The sequence below is a fragment of the Macaca fascicularis genome, chromosome 1, assembly GCF_037993035.2.
Source record: "Macaca fascicularis isolate 582-1 chromosome 1, T2T-MFA8v1.1".
In the NCBI taxonomy this organism is placed as follows: domain Eukaryota; kingdom Metazoa; phylum Chordata; class Mammalia; order Primates; family Cercopithecidae; genus Macaca; species Macaca fascicularis.
In genome coordinates this window covers 117,629,132-117,651,007 of record NC_088375.1, presented here as the reverse complement: position 1 = coordinate 117,651,007, position 21,876 = coordinate 117,629,132, and the positions used below count along the sequence as shown (strand labels likewise).

General features: G+C 45.0%; 1 protein-coding gene across 1 annotated transcript; it reads left to right on the top strand.

Moving 5' to 3' along the window:
- The first annotated feature begins 4,479 nt into the window (after window positions 1-4,479).
- Window positions 4,480-19,579, top strand: CD2 (CD2 molecule). The gene is made up of 5 exons (XM_045364881.2): window positions 4,480-4,603; window positions 4,742-5,062; window positions 10,731-10,961; window positions 14,812-14,934; window positions 18,813-19,579. The coding sequence occupies exons 1-5, from the start codon at window positions 4,543-4,545 to the stop codon at window positions 19,130-19,132; spliced, it is 1,056 nt and encodes a 351-aa protein (XP_045220816.2). The 5' UTR covers window positions 4,480-4,542; the 3' UTR covers window positions 19,133-19,579.
- The last annotated feature ends 2,297 nt before the right edge of the window (window positions 19,580-21,876 follow it).

Here is a 21,876-nt window from a genome sequence, read left to right as displayed (position 1 = left end):
ACCTGCCTCTCCCACCTAGAAGCCCCAAATCCCTTTTTGTTTGTTTAGCCTAAGATACTCTACAAGTCCAAGTTCTAACATCCCTTTGGGTTACTCACCACTGGGTGCTCCCATGTTTATGAGGGATACACATCTTAATCAACTTCAATGTTTCCCTTGTTAACCTGCCTTTTCCCAGTCTAGTTTACAGGGTTCCAGCCAGAGAATCTAAGATGAGCAGAGGAAAAAGATTACTTTTCTCCTCTCCTACAATTGGGATCTGTTTTTGTCATATTCCACAGCTTGTCTATGTCATGATTTACTTAACCAATTTCCTTCTCTTAGACATTTAAATTGTTTCCAATTTTGGCTTTAAAATACTGCAGTGTATAAATTTATAGCCAAGTCTAGTACATAGCCTTCATTATTTCCTTATGATAAAATCATCCTTGTGGACTTGTTAGAAATCCACATATTTTTGATACTTCTAATTCACACTGACAAATTGCCCACCAGAAACTATACCTATTTGCAATTCTCCTATATACGAGAACGCTATATACAAGAACGCCCACTTTCACCATCATCAACACTATGTTTTCATTTTTCAAATGAAGATGAAAAATGCATCCATGTTAAAACTGACATTCCTTTATTCATAAATAGAAACAAAATTCTTCTTTTGTGGATTGCTCCTTTTATGACTTTGACCTATTTTAATATTAAGGTGTCTATCTTTTCTATGTTTACAAGAAAAATTTAATATTAAAAATTTAATGTTTACCAGGCACGGTGGCCCACACCTGTCATCCCAACACTTTGGGAGGCCAAGGTGGGAGGATCACTTGAGCCCAGGAGTTCAAGATCAGCCTGGGCAACATAGTGAGACCCCAGTCTCTACAAAAAATAAAAAAAAAATAGCCAGGCATGGTGCCACATGTCTGTATTCCCAGCTACTCAGGAGGCTGAGGCAGGAAGATCACTTGAGCTCAGGAGGTCAAGGCTGCAGTATATTGTGATCATGCCACTGCACTCCTTCCTGAAACAGAGCAAAACCCTGTCTCTAAAGTTAATTAAAAAAAATTGTTATGCCTTTGTCATGTATCTTGCAAGTAATTTGCTCCTTTTAGTGCATTCTTTTAATTTTTTTATGGAAAAATACAAAGTTTTCACATTTTACAGAGTCAGATCTACCAATCTCTTTCTTTTTCATGGTTTCTGCCCTTGAAGCCATGCTCATCACTCAGAGTAGAATTAGTTTTAGAGGAGCAAAATCAATGTTTCAAATAGAAAAGCAGAAAGCTGCTCTTCACATGCTCCATGAGGAAAGTGAGAGGAAGAGAGGGCAAGCGCACTCAAAAGCTGAGACGGGGGAGAGGATGGCCAGCGCCACCTTCTCTCCACCAGGCCTTGACAGACTGGAGTTGGACAGCGGCTGGTGGGTCAGCCACTCACAAGCAGGGAAGCTCTGTGCTGCTCCTCTGGGTTGGCAGATACTTTTGAAAAAATATGTGTGCCCTAAGCATCCTTTCTTAAAAAGACATTTTTTATTACAAAAAAAGTGTTTACTTCCAAAATTTTAAACTTCACAGAAATTAATAAAATGTGAAAGAAAAATAAAATGCCAGGACCCCAATTCATTATGCCAAAAGGAAAAAATAAACTGAAAGTTGAGTCACGCAAGAAACTGCCTTCCCTTGAGTTCCTAAGCAGACAACTACAGACAAAAAGCTGCTGTCTCCAGGGGTAGCTACTCTATGTTCACCTTATCTTATGAAAGTGCCAATTTACTGAGCATGAGAAGAATACACAATTGACCATTCCCCTACCTGCTTCTTTTCTCTTGCAACATATGGATTCAGTAATGTGACCGTGTCCTCCCTCCTTCCCCTCTGACCGGCTTTTCCCCTTTAAATACTGAAGCCTTCAAAACCATGTTGAGAAAAAGGCACAAACCACAGATTGTTCCTGTGGTTCTGTGTTCCTTTTTGTCCTTAATGTTGATGAAATAAACTTCTAAATTGATTGAGACCTATCTCAAGTATTTTTTTGGTTTACAAAGGTAAGAAGTGAAGATTTCATTTCGGTTCTCTCGCAGTCTAATACCTGAAAGACAAGCACTGTAAAAAAATTCACCATCAGCCCTTTCAGGCTTTTTTCTCACACATACCTTAAGAACAACAGAGTATGATACAGTATACTGGTATACCCGTAGCATAGTATAAACACAGTATCATATATAAAAAGGACTAATCCTATAGATATTGTTTTGCAATTTACTCTTTTCATGTGATTTTCCAAAAGCATCTTTCCATGTCTTACTTTTAGGCCTATGTTATACTATTTTGATGCTTATGCAATATTTCATAATATGAATATACTATAATTTTACTGGTTTGCAATTTTTTATTACAAAAATGATACAACAAACGTCCTTGAACAGCATTTTAAAACATCCGTGCTTTCATATGTGTGGGATAGATGTCTGAAGTTAAAATCACTCGGTGAAAAAAAGACAAATTTTAAAGTTTGGTGGAAATGAAATTCCTTTCCCCAGAAGGTGTTGATTTATATTCCCTCTGATGTTGTATGAAGGTTCATTTCTCCACACATTCATGTTAATAATGTAAATTATCATTTTTCCTAATTTTGCCAATCTGATGGTGAAAAATGGTATTTTATAGCTAAGATATATGCATATAATTCTGGTGACATTGGACTCCTCTTGCGGGTTTGATATTTCTTCTGTGAACTACTTCTTCTGTAAGCTGATCATTTATATCCTTTGCCCATTTTAAAAACTATTTTGTATTGATTGATAAGAATTATTTCTATGTTTTGAATATTAATAATTTTATACATATCGCAAGTATTTTGTCATGCCTTTTCATTTTGTTCCTTATTTCTTCATCTGCACATAAATCTTACTTCTTTACATCATCAATTGTGTTCATCCTTTCCTTCTTACTTTGGATTATGTGTTATATGTAGATAGGCCTTCCATACTCAAGCTATAAGAATATCTTTCTGTATTGTCCTTTTAGCATTTTAATTAATTAATTATTTTATTTTATTTTATTTTTTTTGAGACAGAGTCTCACTCTGCCGCCCAGGCTGGAGTGCAGTGACACCATCCTGGCTCATTGCAACCTCTGCTTCCCAGGTTCAAGCACTTCGCCTGCCTCAGCCTCCTGAGTAGCTGGAATTACAGGCACACGTCACCATGCCTGGCTAATTTTTGTAGTTTTAGTAGAGATGGGGTTTCACCACGTTGGCCAGGTTGGTCTTGAACTCCTGACCTAAGGTGAGGAGGTCCGCCTCGGCCTCCCAGAGTGCTGGGATTATAGCTGTGAGCCGCCACGCCCGGCCTCCTTTTAGCATTATTGTAGTATTTTTGCATTTAAAATTTTAATTCAACTGTTGTGCATTATTGTGGAAGATGCTCATACAACCATGAGGTAAATATTTGGGCTTCCTTTTACCCAGTAATAGCAAACAACTGCTTTGACTTAATTTCATTTCCTTGGCAACTTTCTGACAGATAATATCCATATTTGTACTTAGAGTTGAAAAAGAAAACAAGCACCTCTTTTACAGTTTTTACTCACTGTGACCTAAAGAATTGTAACGCTGAAAATGTGCTTTGGAAGTCTGTCATGGTTATTCCTCTTTTTAGGCATCTTTTCAGGGCACATGCATCTCTGCATCATTGTCTCTTTCCTTGTGTCACAAATTTCTGTTCTCTTTTTCTCTCCCTCATTTCTTTTTCTCCTAATCTCTCCTTTTTCTTAACCACCTATAATGTTAATCACTTTAAATGCTTTTGACTCCTTTGTTTTGGTGGTTTAATTGTATTTCATAGTCTCCATGCTTCTTTGTTTTGGAACAAGTTTCTATTTACCTAACTGTGAATTTCACTAGGGTTGTAAAATGTACCCCGAACATAGGATTTGGGGATTGCAAGCATTTACAGCTGATACTTAATTTCTTTCTTTTCATCACAAAAACGATTTTAGAACATGAAAAATATCTTTGGAGAAACAAAAAAATCAATTTCCTAATCATTTTATGGGCATACTTTTCAATATTTATAATCATATAGGATAAATATTTGCATTCTGCTAATGGCTTGGCTTGTGAACATTTACCTATATTTCTCTGTGGTCTTGTTAGGGACAGTATACCTAAGTGGATAAAAGGCTGGGAGGTTGAATTTGGCTTCTTGTTTACAAAAGACTGATCCTTATTCATCTACTTAGCCTCTATGTTCCTTTTCTCTTTCACTGAGATGAGAAAATCCATCCATCCCAATTTTTTGTGAGGATTAAAATGCGGTAAGAAAACACACACTCATAAACACATCTGCTTTGGTAAAGGAGCACATCAGAAGGGCTGGCTTGTGCGCGCTCTCGCTCTCTGTGTATGTGTGCTGTGTTTTATGTTACTGTAAAAGATGTAAAGAGAGGCACGTGGTTAAGTTCTCGGGGTGTGGACTCCACCAGTCTCACTTCAGTTCCTTTTGCATGAAGAGCTCAGAATCAAAAGAGGAAACTAACTCCTAAGATGAGCCTTCCATGTAAAATTGTAACCAGCTTCCTTCTAATTTTCAACGTTTCTTCCAAAGGTAAGTTGGTGGATGGGTCTCCACTGTCACGGTTAGAAGCTTCTTCTTCGGAGACCCTGAAGTAAGCATAAGAGCCAAAGAAGTCCCAACCCAACTTTCCCTGGAGGTGACTCTCAGTAACTCTTTTGCTTTTTCTAGGTGCAGTCTCCAAAGAGATTAGGAATGCTTTTGAAACCTGGGGAGCGCTGGGTCAGGACATCGACTTGGACATTCCTAGTTTTCAAATGAGTGATGATATTGATGATATAAAATGGGAAAAAACTTCAGACAAGAAAAAGATTGCACAATTCAGAAAAGAGAAGGAGACTTTCGAGGAAAAAGATGCATATAAGCTATTTAAAAACGGAACTCTGAAAATTAAGCATCTGAAGATCCATGATCAGGATAGCTACAAGGTATCAATATACGATACAAAAGGAAAAAATGTGTTGGAAAAAACATTTGATTTGAAGATTCAAGGTAAGTGTTCATTCCCTTAATTGCTTTATTTCAGTGTGGGTGCTATTTGGCAAGTTGGAAAATAGCATTTATAATATTCCCCAACGCTGACCTCTGCCTCCAGGGGGGCTGTACAGGAAATCAGATGCATGTCTCCTGCGCCAGTGGAGACTGTGGTCCAATGATGGAATGGGATCCACACATCTGATAGACACATCTGAAGTCTACCTGCCTACAACTCTCTCTTCAGGTGGTTACAGGAATGTGAGGCTGGGTGAAGAACCTGGATTAAGGTGGCATTAATCAGGAGAGGGACACAGGTGGGCAGAGAGAAAAGGCAACTGTTCCAGGTTGCTGATGAATGGGCAAGTTAAGAGTGGGGCGGGAAAAGGCTGACTGGAGAGCAGCGGGCCTTTCATCGACAGAGCCCATTTCAAGCCAGGCTGCCCTGAAGGAGGAGTTATATGGCAGAAAAGGCCTGGAAACAACATATTTAAAGATGAACAGCCCTTGTTTTGGATCTGCTTGTCAGAGCGATTCAAGGTGATAGGTGATTTTTGCTAATATGTGTAGAAGATGCACAAGGTGTGGCTTTATTTATCTCTACCTGTACTGGGAGGGCAGGAGTGGATATTGAGGATGGGGTTAGGGAGACTAGTCAGAAAGCTGCTGCTGTGATCCAAGGGAAGTGAGGACCAATTAAATCAGATGTTTTTGCATGCAGCCTGGGTATCATTAGGTTATAAAGCTCCCTGGGGGATTATAATGAGCAGCCAAAGTCAGTCACCACTGGCCGAGACCAAAGGGTGCCTGTAAAATGGGAAGAATGAGGATAATAAAGGTCAGGCATAGAGAAAGGTGGCTTGGGCAAGGGAGAGAAGGAAGAGAAAGTGGAATCGAAATGCCATTGAAGTTGAAAGCCCAGGGGATGCTGGGGAGGGAGTCATAAGAAGGAAAAAGAAGAAGCTGCGCTTGACTTGGGGAGGCAGACAGGAACCCCAGCATGAGCACAGGCCAGCCATTCAGTGAGCAAATAAGCATTTCTGTGCTTCACACAGAAAATGTCGCCAGAAGCAGGGTCCCCTCCTTCTTCCTCTCTGTCTCCAGCCCCGTCTTCAGCACCTGGGCCTACCAGCAATCCCAGATAGTGTCAGATTGCCCAGTCCAGCAATCCCAGACACTGTCAGCTCCCCTGCAGTGACAACTTTCCACACCCTAGTCCTGCAACCCTGAGTGGGAGCACCTTGTAGAAATGTAGCGGGGTTGAGCATGGCGCTCAAAAGGGCCCCTGATTATGGGCTCTGGAAACCACAGATCTCAGGACTCCAAACAGCACAAAATTTGAGTGTCCTGTTTTGAGTGTGAGCCCTACGCGGGAGACCATGCTGGTGTTTTCACATTTGGGTCGCATTTAGCATTGCGGTGGAAATAGTGGCTACCAGCTAGGGGTCAGGTGCTTGCTTACATGATCTTACTTAAAGCTCCCAACAATACTGAGACATAGCTGTTATTATCTCCTTGTTATATGTAAGAAAACAGAGACCTAGTCAGAAGCAGCTTGTCCAAGGTCTCATTGCTTGACAGGAGCAAAGTCAGGATTCAAACTCAGAGGTCTTTTTGGCAAGGATGATGACCTTTTCTCTTTTTTTCCAAGCAGCTTCATTGAGATAACTCACCTAGCATTCAATTTGTCCATATACTAAAATGGCCTTTAGTATATTCAGAGTTTTGTAACCATCACCACAATCAACATTTTCATTGCCCCCAAAAGAAACCCTTCACCCTTTAGCCTAAAGACAGCGACTTGCTTTGTGTGTGTGCACGCCAATGTCATACAACATCTTGATTCAACTTGTAGTTGGGCACTATTACCAGACTTGAGGTCACCATGGCCTTGGGCAAATTCCCTATCTGCTCTGAGTCTGATTTTTGAATGACAACTTCAAGGGATATTCAATGAGACAATGTGTGTACAAGTGCCCTGCAGTGCCTAGGGCACAATACCTGTTTGCTCAGTGCTAATGCCCTCCCACATCTCTTTGTTTCTCCAAGCTTCTCTTTGTTGTTTTTTGTGTGTGTGTGTAAGATGGAGTCTTGCTCTGTTGCCCAGGCTGGAGTGCACCAGCATGATCTCTGCTCACTGCAGCCTCTGCCTCCCAGGTTCAAGTGATTCTCCTGCCTCATCCTCCCAAGTCGCTGGGATTACAGGCGTGTACTACCACGTCCAGCTAATTTTTGTATTTTTTTTTTTGCGGGGGGGGGGGGCGGGGACGGAGTCTGGCTCAGTCGCCCAGGCTGGAGTGCAGTGGCGCGATCTTGGCTCACTCAAAGCTCCGCCTCCCGGGTTCACACCATTCTCCTGCCTCAGCCTCCCAAGTAGCTGGGACTACAGGCGCCACCACCACGCCCGGCTAGTTTTTTGCATTTTTAGTAGAGACGGGGTTTCACTGTGTTAGAGATGCCATGTTGGTCAGGCTGGTCTCAAACTCCTGACCTCAGAGGATCTGCTTGCATCAGCCTCCCAAAGTGCTGGCATTACAGGTGTGAACCACGGCACCCAGCCTCCAAACTTCTCAAACTCCAGTAGTTGTGCCTGCATTTCCTTCATGAGGGAGTTGCTGCTGCAGGCTGAAGAGGCAGTGGAGGGCTCCTTAGAAACATATGCTGGTAGGGAAGGGGTTAATCCCAGCAACTCAGAACTAAGGAGTTCTCAACCATGGAAGGCCTTAGGTTGGATCGGTTCTAAGATGCTATCTTAGTGAATGTATACGGAGGTACCACTCCACAACTCCCGTCACTGCGTTGTTCATGTTAGCGAAATGCTAGAACAGTCAGCAGTCAGAAATTTATTAATCAATTAAATTAAGAATGCATCCTTTAAAAAGATGGAGATATGCATTTATTGATGTTCATTTAAAAAAGAATGTCATAATATAATTTCACAATAAAGGGAAAAAGGCAGACTATAAGATCACATAAACTAGTTTTAATTTTAAAAATATTACATATATATATAGAGAGAGAGAGAAGGAGAGAGAGAGAGAGAGAGACAGGGTCTCACTCTGTCGTCCAGCCTGGAGTGCAGTGGCGCAATCTTGGTTCACTGCAGCCTCTGCCTCCTGGGTTCAAGCAATTCTCATGCCTCAGCCTCCTGAGTAGTTCGGATTACAGGCACGTACCAACACACCTGGCTAATCTTCGTATTTTTAGTAGAGATGGATTTCACCATGTTGGCTAGGGTACTCTTGAACTCCTGGCCTCAAGTGATCCGCCCACCTCAGCCTCCCAAAGTGCTGGATTACAGGCATGAGCCACCTCACCCAGCTGAAGTATTACATTATTTATATATGTACACATAAATAGAAAATATCTGATAAAGATATACATGAAAATATTATTCATTATTGACCTTGAGTGGTGGCATTGTGGGTAATTTTTAATCTGCTTTAAACTTTTAAAAATATTTTATCAACTTGTACAATAACTGAAGTTGAAAGCCCACGAATGCTGGGCAGGGAGTGATAAGAAGGGAAAAGAGGAAGCTGCACTTGGCTTGGGGAGGCAGACAGGAACCCCAGCATGAGCACAGGCCAGCCATTCAGTGAGCAAATAAGCATTTCTGTGCTTCACACAGAAAATGTCGCCAGAAGCAGGGTCCCCTCCTTCTTCCTCTCTGTCTCCAGCCCCGTCTTCAGCACCTGGGCCTACCAGCAATCCCAGACAGTGTCAGATTGCCCAGTCCAGCAATCCCAGACACTGTCAGCTCCCCTGCAGTGACAACTTTCCACACCCTAGTCCTGCAACCCTGAGTGGGAGCACCTTGTAGAAATGTAGCGGGGTTGAGCATGGCGCTCAAAAGGGCCCCTGATTATGGGCTCTGGAAACCACAGATCTCAGGACTCCAAACAGCACAAAATTTGAGCGTCCTGTTTTGAGTGTGAGCCCTACGCGGGAGACCATGCTGGCGTTTTCACATTTGGGTCGCATTTAGCATTGCGGTGGAAATAGTGGCTACCAGCGAGGAGTCAGGTGCTTGCTTACATGATCTTACTTAAAGCTCCCAACAATACTGAGACATAGCTGTTATTATCTCCTTGTTATATGTAAGAAAACAGAGACCTAGTCAGAAGCAGCTTGTCCAAGGTCTCATTGCTTGACAGGAGCAAAGTCAGGATTCAAACTCAGAGGTCTTTTTGGCAAGGATGATGGCCTTTTCTTTTTTTTTCCATGCAGCTTCATTGAGATAATTCACCTAGCATTCAATTTGTCCATATACTAAAATGGCCTTTAGTACATTCAGTTTTGCAACCATCATCACAATCATGTTACTGTGTTACTGTTATAAGTAGAAAAAAAAAAAATCCATTCTGAAGAGACAGGCAAACTTCATGACCCAACCCCTAGACTATGTACTAACTGGTTGCTGAGTGTAGATACTTTCCATTTTCTTCCTTCTCAGTAACGCCGATAGCATCTTAGAACTGATCATCATGGGATGAGAAGAAAACTTTTAATTTAATTTCTGCATGCCTATATATATTGGGACATAAATGAAGTTTGACTGTCATGTTCCATGGGGAAGATATTGGTGTCTGGAAGTCAGAGTGGGAGGGAATCATTGAAAAATAAGCTAGTGGGTCTATATTATGAATGGAGAGAAACTGAGAGGGAAAAGTGGCAAGTCTGGGGGAAACAAAGCAAAGAATTAGAAAAAAAAAAAAAAAAAAAAAAACCAGAGGAGGAGGAAAAAGAGAAGGTCACACAGCTAGGAAGTGATGGGGCTAGGATGTAGACCTGAGCCATCTAATGTCAAGCCCAGGCATTTTCCTTTTATGATGCAGTCTCTCTCCGGGAGAGGCAAGAAGTTTGTGATTATTGAATGCATGAACTACCACTAATAATGTCAGTGCCTAATGATCTGCCCAGGACTTTGCCACATGTTGCTCCTTTTGTGACAGGTGGGGCATGTTTTTCTGATCCTTTTCTGATGCTCTGAGGAGGACCAGTGTAGACCCTGTGAGCAGCTGAGCAGCTCTGGGCTGGGAAAAGGCAGAACCAAGTCTCTGGTTCCCAGGCAGGTGCTCTTTTTCCCCAGAGCCTTGAGCTCCTTGGACACCCACGTGCTCACATGTACCCACCTGGCCCTCTGCTCCAGGAACTTGGTTGGGGCAGAAGTATCCGAGGTCCCCGTTCACATGTCAATGTGGCGATTCCTCCAGGATGGGGTTCCTGGCTGCTCTTAAAGCATTGCCCTTCTCAAACTCCCGAGGCACCCTCTTAGCCATATTCCTAAACCCTGACTGCCATGTTTTATTTAGATGGTGCCCTAAGGCCACTCACTGAACCTCTCAGAGCCTTGAACATTTTTTTCTGTAAATGGGAAGAAAAACATCAGCCTCTCTGTTAGGATTAAGTGGTATCATACATGTGAAAGCATTTTAAGGTATAAGACAGCATATAAACATTACATATGATACATTATTTAGTGGCAAAATGTATCTATGAATGTCATCAGAAATAATTTTTTTCTGAATGCTCTTTGTAAATAAAATCATTTCCAAAAGGTGCTAGAGGTCTTTGACATGGTTCCCTTGTCCCTAACTGACTCCATCCCCCACTGTATAAATAGATATGCTCATTAAAATCAGAAAATTGCCTAAATTGAACTGGATCTTTATTTTCTTTTTAGAGAGGGTCTCAGAACCAAAGATCTCCTGGACTTGTATCAACACAACCCTGACCTGTGAAGTAATGAATGGAACTGCCCCCGAATTAAACCTGTATCAAGATGGGAAACATGTAAAACTTTCTCAGAGGGTCATCACACACAAGTGGACCACCAGCCTGAGTGCGAAATTCAAGTGCACAGCAGGGAACAAAGTCAGCAAGGAATCCAGGATGGAGACTGTCAGCTGTCCAGGTGCGTGGCAGGTGTCACTTCACAAACACAGCTCTCCAGGCCCTCAGGAGGTAGAGGCACGCTGCTCCAGGTCACAGGTGCTCATGCTGGGAGGCAGCCCTGGCTCAGGATGAAGCGTGAAAACGTATCTCTTCCTCCTGGAAACCTTCAAGGGAAGCCTCGGGGGGGGGGGGGGGTGGTATTCTATGGTTACCCATCCTGGGAGTCCTCCCACTGAGCACAATTTGACCACAAGCAATTTTAAAGATCCTCTTCTAGGAGAAAGAATTGCAAAACTGAAGAGGGAGGAGCTGTAGAGAGTATCTCATGCAAAACCCCATTTTCCAGAGAGGGAAACTGACTTGCCCAAGGTCCCTTGGCTAGTTAGTGACATGATTCCAACTGCTCCCCTAAAGATCATCAGTGGTCAGCGCCTCCTATCAGGAATAAAGGTAGAAAGGTTGCAGAAACCCTGAGGGGCAGGGACATGGGGGAATGGAGCCCTTGAGGCCAAAGAGGACTGTGGACAGCAAGGCAACACTCCTGGCACACAGCAGGATGGCAAGGCTTGGGGACTAGCTCCAGAAAATCTCAAAACTCCAAGACCATAATGGATCCCCAGTGTCCCAGCCTAACGTGACCTCCAGAAGTATTTCTGAGAGGCAGCCTGCTGTAGTGCCCAAGCTCTCGCCTGGGAGTAGAGGTCTGGACTTCTAGTTTGGGTCTGTCCAAATTTAGCCAGAGAATCTTGAAAGAGTTTCTTCCCCTCTCTAGGCTTCAGCTTCCTGGCCCATGAAGAAAATAAGCACCATGTTCACAGACTATTAGATGAGTAGGCTCTTGGATCCACTTCCAAGTTCATTCATGTGGGCCATTGGGCTGCCTCACAATATGGCAGCTAGCTTCCCTCAGAGCCCTCTAAGAAAGAGCAGGAATAAGTGCCCAGTACAAAAGCCATGGTCTTTTTGTAACTTAATCTCAGGAGTGATATCCCAATCACTTCTGCTGTGTTCTATTCATTAGAAGCAAATTAATAAGTCTAGCCCACATTCAATCAAAGGGGATTGCATATAGGTGAGAATACCAGGAAGCAGGGGTCATTGAAGGCATCTGAGAATCTGCCAATCACCAACTTGACCAGCATCACTTCACCCCCGGTTTTCCCACCAGTCATTCTCCCACATTCCCCTATCACTAAGGCACAGTGAGTGAAGTTGCCTCTCCTTGACCTCACAACTTCTTTTTTTTTTTTTTTTTTAAAGACAGGATTTTGCTCTGTTGCTAAGGCTGGAGTGCGGTTGTATGATCATAGCTCACCACAGCCTCGACCTTCCAGGCTCAAGCGATCCTCCCACCTCAGCCTCCCCAGTAGCTGAGACTACAGGAGGATGCCACCAAACCCAGCTAATTTTTAATTTTTTTGTAGAAATAAGGTCTCACTGTGTTGCCCAGGCTGGTCTCGAACTCCTGTGCTCACACAGTCCTCCCACCTCAGCCTCCCAAAGTGCTGGGATTACAGGCATGAGCCACTGCAGTGTCCTCAGGAGATCTTTGATTAGAGCTGTCAGATATAGCAAATAAAAATACAGTATAAGTATGTTTCAGATATTGCATGGAACATACTTAGGCTAGAAATTATTCATTGTTTATCTGAAATTCAAATTTAACTGGGTGTTTTGCATTATATCTGACAACCCTACTTTTCATGTTTATTTTAACTGGAACCCACAAGTGTAAAAATGTGTGTGTATCAGGGATGGAAGGAGGGAGAGAAGGAGGACCTTGGGAGCAGCCAAGGTTTGAAGGCTGGAACATTTACGTCCCTTATTCTATGGTGCAGATCAGAAGCTGGTTGGGAGAAGGACCACTAGGGAGATGGGAAGAATACCTGGGGAGAGATTAGGGTGGAGGAGCTGCTCTTAAAGACCTGAAAAGGGATTTGGAAGTTTTATTCTGAAAGGCCAAGGCAGAGGGGAGCAATGATCAGAGTCTAAACATTTGGTTCAGATTAGGTGAGCGTTTACATACTTAAAACCAAAACACTAGATTCCGATGCGCAAAAATACTTTATCACATAAACTCATGGGCATATGATCTCCAAGAGAAACTGTAGGAAGATAGTATGCCTGGATTTAGGAACTGGGAGGGTATATGTTTGACTGACAGTGCCACCGCTGCTTCTGAAACATAATGGAACATTCCCCACCACGAGCACTACCAGGTGTCCCACGGCGCCACACTGGACAAATTGGAGAGCAGGCTGGGTAAAGCATTGCCTACATTCCTGCATGTGCCCAAGATAAAGTTGTGGCCACCCTACCTGACAACTCGGAGATGGAGCTGGTGGCTGCATGACTTAGCCATGTGCTCCCCAAAGCATTTCAGGCCTGCCCTGCCCCACCCCGGGTCAAATCTGAAAAGTTCTCAAGCTCAGCAGGAAGTGGCCTCTGGTATCTCCTGCCCCTCCTCCAAGCCAGTAGGGCCTAAAGGGCCCTGAATCCTTTACTGACCTAATTTCAATGGTTTAAGATTATGCCTGCTTCTCTGGTGGAGGCCTCTTCATCAGTAGAGCTTAGAGATGTTGTGTAACTGGCAGGCAAAGAATGGGTTAGAGAGAGACTTGAGGAAAGAAAGCCAAGATGAACAAACCACTGCAGTCTGATAATCTGTTAAACTTGGTTTCTGAGCCTCTGACCCTCTCCTTGGGCCCATCCTGGGGCTTCATGTATAACAGTGTCTCCCTAGGATCTTTTTTGCCTGGAGGAGCATTTCTTTGTGATGCTGGGCCAAGTTCTAGTTTGTTCTTCAGATGACTCCATCCCCTGACCCCAGCCCCACTGCTGCTTCTCTAACTGCTATTGACTCACAAAGGGCAGACAGCCCTCCCGTTTCCCCTGTTTCTGGGAAACAGCTCCCAGAAACACCAGTGCGAGAACACTAGTAAGAGTGAGACCTCACATTTGTGTTGTTTTACAGTTTACAAAGCACTTTCATATCCATTATCTGATTGACTTCCAACAGCCACCTTATGATGTAGGTTTCATTATCTCCACTTTACAAAGAAGGAAACAGGCTCAGAGGGGTGAAGTAACTCTCCAAAGCTCACTACAGCTCTTGCCTAGAAAAGCCTAGACCAAACCTATTTCCCTTAACACCGAAGTCACTGTTTTCCTCATTGCATTACAGTGACTGAAGGTCCAGAAACTGAAGACTAAGTCTACTGCTGTTACTAACGCACTGTACGCCTGGTTTCTCTCGTGGCTCCAGGGAAACTCTGTGAGGGGGTGCTGGCCATGAGGTCAGAGTGCTGGGCCGGACAAGTGAAATATTTACCCTGAGTGTTTGGAAACTGCCTGGTAGAGAGGGTGAGAAGGAATCATGGTGCGGGGGGCGGGGTAGCCAGAGACGAGAGCAGGATCAACAGCGCAGAAACACCGAGACAAGGGGTTGCTTATGGGAACTGCTCAGCAACAGATATTTTGTGGCTTCGGGCAACTCATCCTCCCTCTCGGGGCCTCATGTTTGAAACTAGAGGTTCCTTTAGAGTATCTCTAAGATCCTCGGATCTAAAAGTTTGTGATGCTGTCCATGACGGGGGCAGTGGGCAGGCAGGCCTTGGTGCATGAGCAGTCAGGCATTTCTAGTCCCTGAGAGCAGTTTCCCAAGGAGCCTGCAGATGGAGCTTCCCCAGGACCTTGGGTCCTCCCAGGGTTGACACCACTCACCACCCTTTGTGAGCCTGGGAGCTATGGGGTGAAAGGTCCCAACAAGCTCTCTTATCTGCTGGATGCAGGAGGCAGCGTCCTTGGCCAGAGTAACGGCCTCTCTGCCTGGACCCCTCCCGGCCAACCCACTTCTCTTCCTTTTGCAGAGAAAGGTCTGGACATCTATCTCATCATCGGCATTTGTGGAGGAGGCAGCCTCTTGATGGTCTTTGTGGCACTGCTCGTTTTCTACATCACCAAAAGGAAAAAACAGAGGAGTCGGAGAAATGGTAAGCTCCCCCTCTTTTGTCCCACTGCAGGCCCCAGCAAAATCCCCATGAAACAGCTCATGGGGATGACACCTTGAATCTGCAGAGAAAATAATGGAAATAGGTAGTTTCGGAATGTCAGGGTTGTAGCCAGCGGGTATAGCTTGTTTCATTTTGTGGTTAGCTTGATTTTTGAAAAACAAATTCTTAGTGGTGACAATGTGGGAGCTTTGAGACACTGAATCCAGTTGGCCTCATTGGAATCCACCACTGAGGCCTACTTGGTGACAGGCTAATGTGAACATCTTTTGAATGAGCCACACTTCTCTACATAGGTAGAAAGGTTAGCTCCAAAACACCGTTTCTAGCAATAAATGTCCTGTCTATGGGTAACCGAAGACTGTGGACTTAGTCTTGGGTTCAGTCTAGGAGCTTGGTTCAGGACCAAGCTCCTAGAAACACAGGGAAAATCATTCAGGTCATCAGGTACTCACAGGAAAACAGCTAGCAGGGTGACTGTGCCCCCTTTGCCAATTCTCTGTTTGAGGGATGTGTTAGGGTTGAGAGTTTCTCCTCGGATCAGGCCTGTCCGACAACCTATCAGCAATGAAAAGGGGAGCTGGCTCAGGGAGCATCCAGGCCAGCCAAAGCAAAACACTTCAGAGAATGGCCAACCCAGGGTCACTGTCGGAGCACAGATGAGGGTGTCAGCCATTGGCGGGACTTGCAGCCAAGGGAACAGGCCCTGGGGTTCTCTGCAATTCACATTCACAGCAGGACTTGGTCTCTCCCTAGAACCTGCAGGCAGAGCCACACCAGCTGCTTCCAGTGCTGCCCAGGGAGGTGGTCCAGATTTCCCCAGGCAGCGGTGGCCTTGGGCCCTGTGCCCTCTGGATTTGGTTTCTTTACCTCAAACTTCTTCCTCTGTTCTCCCTCTGCCTCCCCGTTGGCTGCGGTCCCTCAGCCCCACGTCCCATCACGCCACTGCCCCCAGCCCAGGTTCCGAAACATCTTCCTGAACTTAGCCCCATTCTTCCCACCACCATTGTCCCACACTTTCCACCACAGTGCAGCTGAATCACTGGCAGGGCCCTTAGGCATGCCTGGTTTGCCCTCCTCTGTGCCCAGCTCTGGCTGTTCTCCATGCTCCCCTCCAGCAAAGACCCCTTCTCCATTGACTAATGGTCTAAGACCACATCTTCTTCCAAGGTGGACCTCACTTGTCACCCCAAGACAAGGTGATCTCTGCCATCGCCAGGCTGAGAAGACCAGCATGGTGGTTAGCTCATGCTGATAAAAAAAAAAAGTCATTAGTCCCTGTGTTTTATATCTATTAGTGCATCCAGCTTTCAGAGTGATCTTAGGAGACAGATAACAACATAGTTGAGTAAACTTAAATTCAGTGAGGTTCAATTATTTGCCTTAAATCCTATGGCCAGTAGGTTGACTCAGGCCTCGGCTGAGGCAAGGAGCCCAGAATTTAGGGCACAGAATTTAAGGAGGCTGACCTGCCCTCGCACAACCTGAAAGTTGGTGCCTCTTTAAACTGCATGCCTGCCAGCCTCACTTGCCTCATCCCAGTCACGCCTTGGGTTGAGTAACCAGGAGATGCAAACAAGGGAGAAGGACAATGAGCATGGAGGAATTCCTGGGAGCACACGTTTAGGTGCCAGCTGCAGCTGCTGGGGTGGGCAGGCTAAGACCCACTGTCCTGCTTGAACCAGGCAGGGTGCACAGAGTCATAGCCAGCCTTGTCTGTCCAACCCTGCCTGCAGTCTCAGCCATGTGGTCACACCCCATTCCTCCTACCAGAACGCATGTGCCTCTGTCTATACTTTCCGGTGGCCCTGGGCTCTTCACAGAAATTGACATTGCAATTTTCAGTTCTTGCTCACCTCTTACTTGATTTTAGTCTTCCTGAGGACAATTTGTGTCTAAGTCACAATGACACTTAACACTTAGAAGATGAGGAATAAACATTGGAAGGACAAATGAACAAAATGGTGGATGGGCCAGGTGTGGTGGCTCACACCTGTAATCTCAGCACTTTGGGAGGCCGAGGCAGGAGGATCATTTGAGCTCAGGAGTTTGGGACCAGCCTGGGCAATGTAGTGAGACCTTGTCTCTACTTTAAAAAATAAATTAAAAAATTAGGCGGGTGTGGTGATGTATGCCTGTAGTCCCAGCTAGTCAGGAGGCTGAGGTGGGTGAATCATTTCAGCCCAGGAAATTGAGAATACAGTGAGATGTGATCAACCACTGCACTCCAGTCTGGGCGACAGAGCAAGACACTGTCTCAAAAAAACAAAACAAACAAAAAACAAAAATGGTGGGTGAACAGAGTAGTAAACCAATGGCCGGTGCAAGCTTGCCACATAGGAGATGAAGAAGGACCACCCACTGCGCCATAATTCAGAACTGGGGTCAGGGGTTAGAGCCCTCTGCACAGTCTACTGGACATAACCTAAGCAACGACTGCAGGGCACGGAAGATGGCATAGAGGATGTGTTTTGCCCTTTCTGGAGGCCCTTTCCTCTTTGTGCTCAGAGCACACGAGCCACTTAGGTATCAAAATCACATTGTCTAACTTTGACTCTACGCTCAAAGCCACCTGATGCTCACATTTCCTGTAGTCAGAGGAGGCCATCTGGTTTGAATCAACATCCGGAAGTTACAGGGTGATGCTTAGAGAGGGCTTGTGCTTCCCCAGCCACACATCTCCATAAAGATGTAAGAGGTAATTGTTTCGGCCGGGTGCGGTGGCTCACGCCTGTAATTCCCGCACTTTGGGAAGCCAAGGCGGGTGGATCACCTGAGGTCGGGAGTTCGAGACCAGCCTGACCAACATGGAGAAACCCTGTCTCTACTAAAAATACAATATTAGCTGGGCATGGTGGTACATGCCTGTAATCCCAGCTACTCAGGAGGCCAAAGCAGGAGAATTGCTTGAACCCGGGAGGTGGAGGTTGCAGTGAGCCAAGATTGTGCCATTGCACTCCAGCCTGGGCAACAAGAGTGAAACTTTGTCTCCAAAAAAAAAGAAAAGAAAAGAGGTAATTATTTCACCCCAGGGAAATCTTCTCTTCCTACCTCCCTCTGCTCCCTCTGGAGCTACTGTACTGAAATACCTAACTTACAGCCTGAAGGAGTCCAGAGGGGCCAGCAGGGTGCTCCAGGTCTCTAGCAGCTAGGCACCCTCACAGATTCCCTGTGATTTTAAGAGTACAGGAAAAACTACATTATGAGTAGTTGTGGGCCTGCTTTCATGGACTGAAGTCACACAAAGAAGAAAATCCTGATGGATGAGGAGAGGAGGAATTCTTTCCCTCCTACGGCCAAGAGGATAGGTCATGAATTTCTGAGGAGTTAGTAAATTTCTAAGGACAAAAAGTCCCCTGCATATTCCAACCTCTTGCCAGTAGGTGGGTTGCATGACAGTAGAACTGGGGGAAAGGCAGATCTAACATAGAAATGCCTCAGAAGGAATGTAGTTACTAATATCCTCCATGACTCCTCATAACCCCTTCCCATGCGCTCTAACCACGAGGTTCTTGCTCTCAGGGAACAATCTCTAGGTCAGCACAGAGGTAGGGTTCCAGGTCTGAGTGCTCTCTCTGATCACAGGAGCATCAGGCATAAAGCCCTCCACTCGTGTGTCTTCTTCCTGTTGGTTCCTTGAGTTCTCTAGTCCTAGGCCCTCCCTCTACCTTATGGTGAGCACTTCTTTCTCTCCTACAAGCTTTAGAGTTCTCAGAGAGTAGGGTCAACTTCTTCTTCCTCATTGCATCCCCCAAAGCAGTACCTTTTATGTGCAAGTCGCCTTGCACATGAAAGGTACTCAATATTTACATCAATTTCACCTGGCCAAGATGAACTCTATTGAGGTTTTGTTGTTGCAGATGAGGAGCTGGAGATAAGAGCGCACAGAGTAGCTACTGAAGAAAGGGGCCGGAAGCCCCACCAAATTCCAGCATCAACCCCTCAGAATCCAGCAGCTTCCCAACATCCTCCTCCACCACCTGGTCATCGTTCCCAGGCACCTAGTCATCGTCCCCTGCCTCCTGGACACCGCGTTCAGCACCAGCCCCAGAAGAGGCCTCCTGCTCCGTCGGGCACACAAGTTCACCAGCAGAAAGGCCCGCCCCTCCCCAGACCTCGAGTTCAGCCAAAACCTCCCCAAGGGGCAGCAGAAAACTCATTGTCCCCTTCCTCTAATTAAAAAAGATAGAAACTATCTTTTCCAATTAAAAAGCACTGTGGATTTCTGCACTCCTGATGTGCACACCCATACTTCCATCAGGTGTTTTCTACATGCAGAACATTGTCACCTCCTGAGGCTGTGGGTCACAGCCACCTCTGCATCTTCGAACTCAGCCATGTGGTCAACACCTGGAGTCTTTGGTCTCCTCAGAGAGCTCCATCACACCAGTAAGGAGAAGCAATATAAGTGTGATTGTAAGAATTGTAGAGCACCGAGCACAGAAATCTTAGAGATCTCTTTTCCCCTCTCAGATCATGTGTAGATGCGATAAATCAAGTGATTGGTGTGCCTGGGTCTCTCTACAAGCAGCCTATCTGCTTAAGAGACTCTGGAGTTTCTTATGTGCGCTGGTGGACACTTGCTCACCATCCTGTGAGTAAAAGTGAAATAAAAGCTTTGACTAGATCCGAGTCTGCTCATTGTGTGAAGGACCCCAGTATCAAGGAGAGAAGGCTGCCGAATAAGAAAGAGCCTCGCTGGTGTGACAGCAGGATCAAATTCAGTCAACTCAATCCAGCTGAGACCTCCTTAGTTCTCACCAGAATGACCAGAACATTCTCCCCAGGTCTCAGCTGCAAAGCTGGGTCCAACAACCTATTTGTAGATTTCCATAACGAATTGAAGCCTCCATGCCCAAATGTTAACAGGAATCACCAGAAAACTTAACCTTTTGGGTCTTACTTCCTTGACTCTTCAGACACGGTCATAATGATCTGTACTGTCATCCTTGAAAACAGGGGAATCTATGGATACTGGAGGTGTCATGAACTCATCAGATGACATACAAAAGGATAGGCTAAGAGACAACTCAGTTGAATCAAATCTTAAGTGTCTTAAATGACTGTAATTAAAAGGTCAGACCCCATCCCCAGCTAGCAGTCATGCTAGCTGTACTTTGGGGGAAGTGGGGAGAAAAAAATAATTTTCAGTTGGAGTTCTAAAACAATAAGTGGTGAGAAGGCACCTGCTTTGAAATGTTGGTGCCATGTCTGTGGTCCTGTCTGCCCGCCTTCTCCTTGGCTTCTTAGACTTGCTAAACCTTGTTACACTCTGGCAGGAAGCTCTGAGGGCTAAACCACAAAAACTAAGTATATTCAGGACTTCCTGTGACAGCTCACTGAGGATTGAACTACTTTTTCCTCTGAATCTGAGAGGCTATTGTTCCAGCACCCAGAGTTAATTACTAAGGGCAATGATGAATGAAACCTCATCACCTCCCAACATTCAAACACAAAATCCAGCTAGGTAACAATTGCCGCAAGATCTACCCAGTAGAGGGATGAGGGCTCTGACCGGGCATGGTGGCTCATGCCTGTAATCCTAACACCTTGGGAGGCCGAGACAGGTAGATCACCTGAGGTCAGGAGTTTGAGACCAGCCTGGCCAACATGGTGAAACCCCTTCTCTACTAAAAAAATTAGCCGGGCATTGTGGCACACACCTATAATCCCAGCTACTCGGGAGGTTGAGGCAGGAGAATTGCTTGAACCCGGGGCTGTGGAGGTTGCAGTGAGCTGAGATCACATCACTTCACTCTAGCCTGGGCAAAAGAGCGAAACCTCGTCTTAAAAAAAAAAAAAAAAGAAAAAAGAGGTGAGGGTCCCAGCCCTGCCCCTTTCTCATTCTTCATGACACCTGTGAGTGATTTCATTGGCTATCTCGCCAGAGTAGCTCATATGCCGTTCCCTTAAGAAAATCTTCCCTGGCTATCCAGCCCTGAGCTCTGCCTTTCTTCTGAAGTCCTGTGGCATTACATGTGGTACAAAACACATACAGCCTATTCAATCCTTCAGCGTTCATTCATTCAACAAACATTTATTGAACTTCTACTACTTGTCAGGCTCTGTGCTAGGCACTAGGAAAACAGAGGCGTACAATTGCATCTCTGCTTTCAAGTAGCTCACCATCTGGTAGACAAGAAGCAGACCGACCATGGGACAAATGTAGTGCAGTGTGATAAATATAGGTCAGAGGCAAGTACGTGAACCCGGAGGAAGGACTTTGAACCCAGACTGAGTGGTAGGACTGGGGTGACAAAGAGGGCTTCCTAGAGGAGAGACATTTGGGTTGTGTTGTAATAGATTAATTGAGCTGGTGAAGCAGAGGTACAGAATTACCCACATAGAGGGAGCAGCATGAGCAAGGCTCATTTGGCTTTCTGTTTACACAAACATGTAGTTTCTTTTTCAACTACTGTATTTAACTAATTTGAACATGGCATTGATTTTAAGTGGCACCGTTCTTTTACATGCCACTAAGAAAGAAAACTTCTCAGTTGCATTGTAATAAATACTAAGATACAGTCAATTTTTAGTCACGGTCCCATTCCTGAGATGTTACAATGTGAAAAAATATGCATTTTCGAATTGATGAAACGCATAGTAAAGAAGATTTTCGAGTACAATGACCGTTTCTCAATATCACTGCCAGCACTTTATTGAAGCTATCATTAGCCAATTGATTCGATGGGTTAGCACAGTCCTGATGAAAGGAAGGGAAGTGAACATACACAACATCCTTGTCATCCTTATCCAGGGAAGATAAGATGGATTCTCTGCCCTGCACCACCATTAGGTGGGAAACATGAACCTTGCTTAAGATTTGTGCTTCTATTACCCACCTGTCTAACACTGTGTGACACTGAACCTGTCCCAGAGCATGGACATTCTGAGAAGTAGTCAGGCCAGCTGCATAGGAATAAC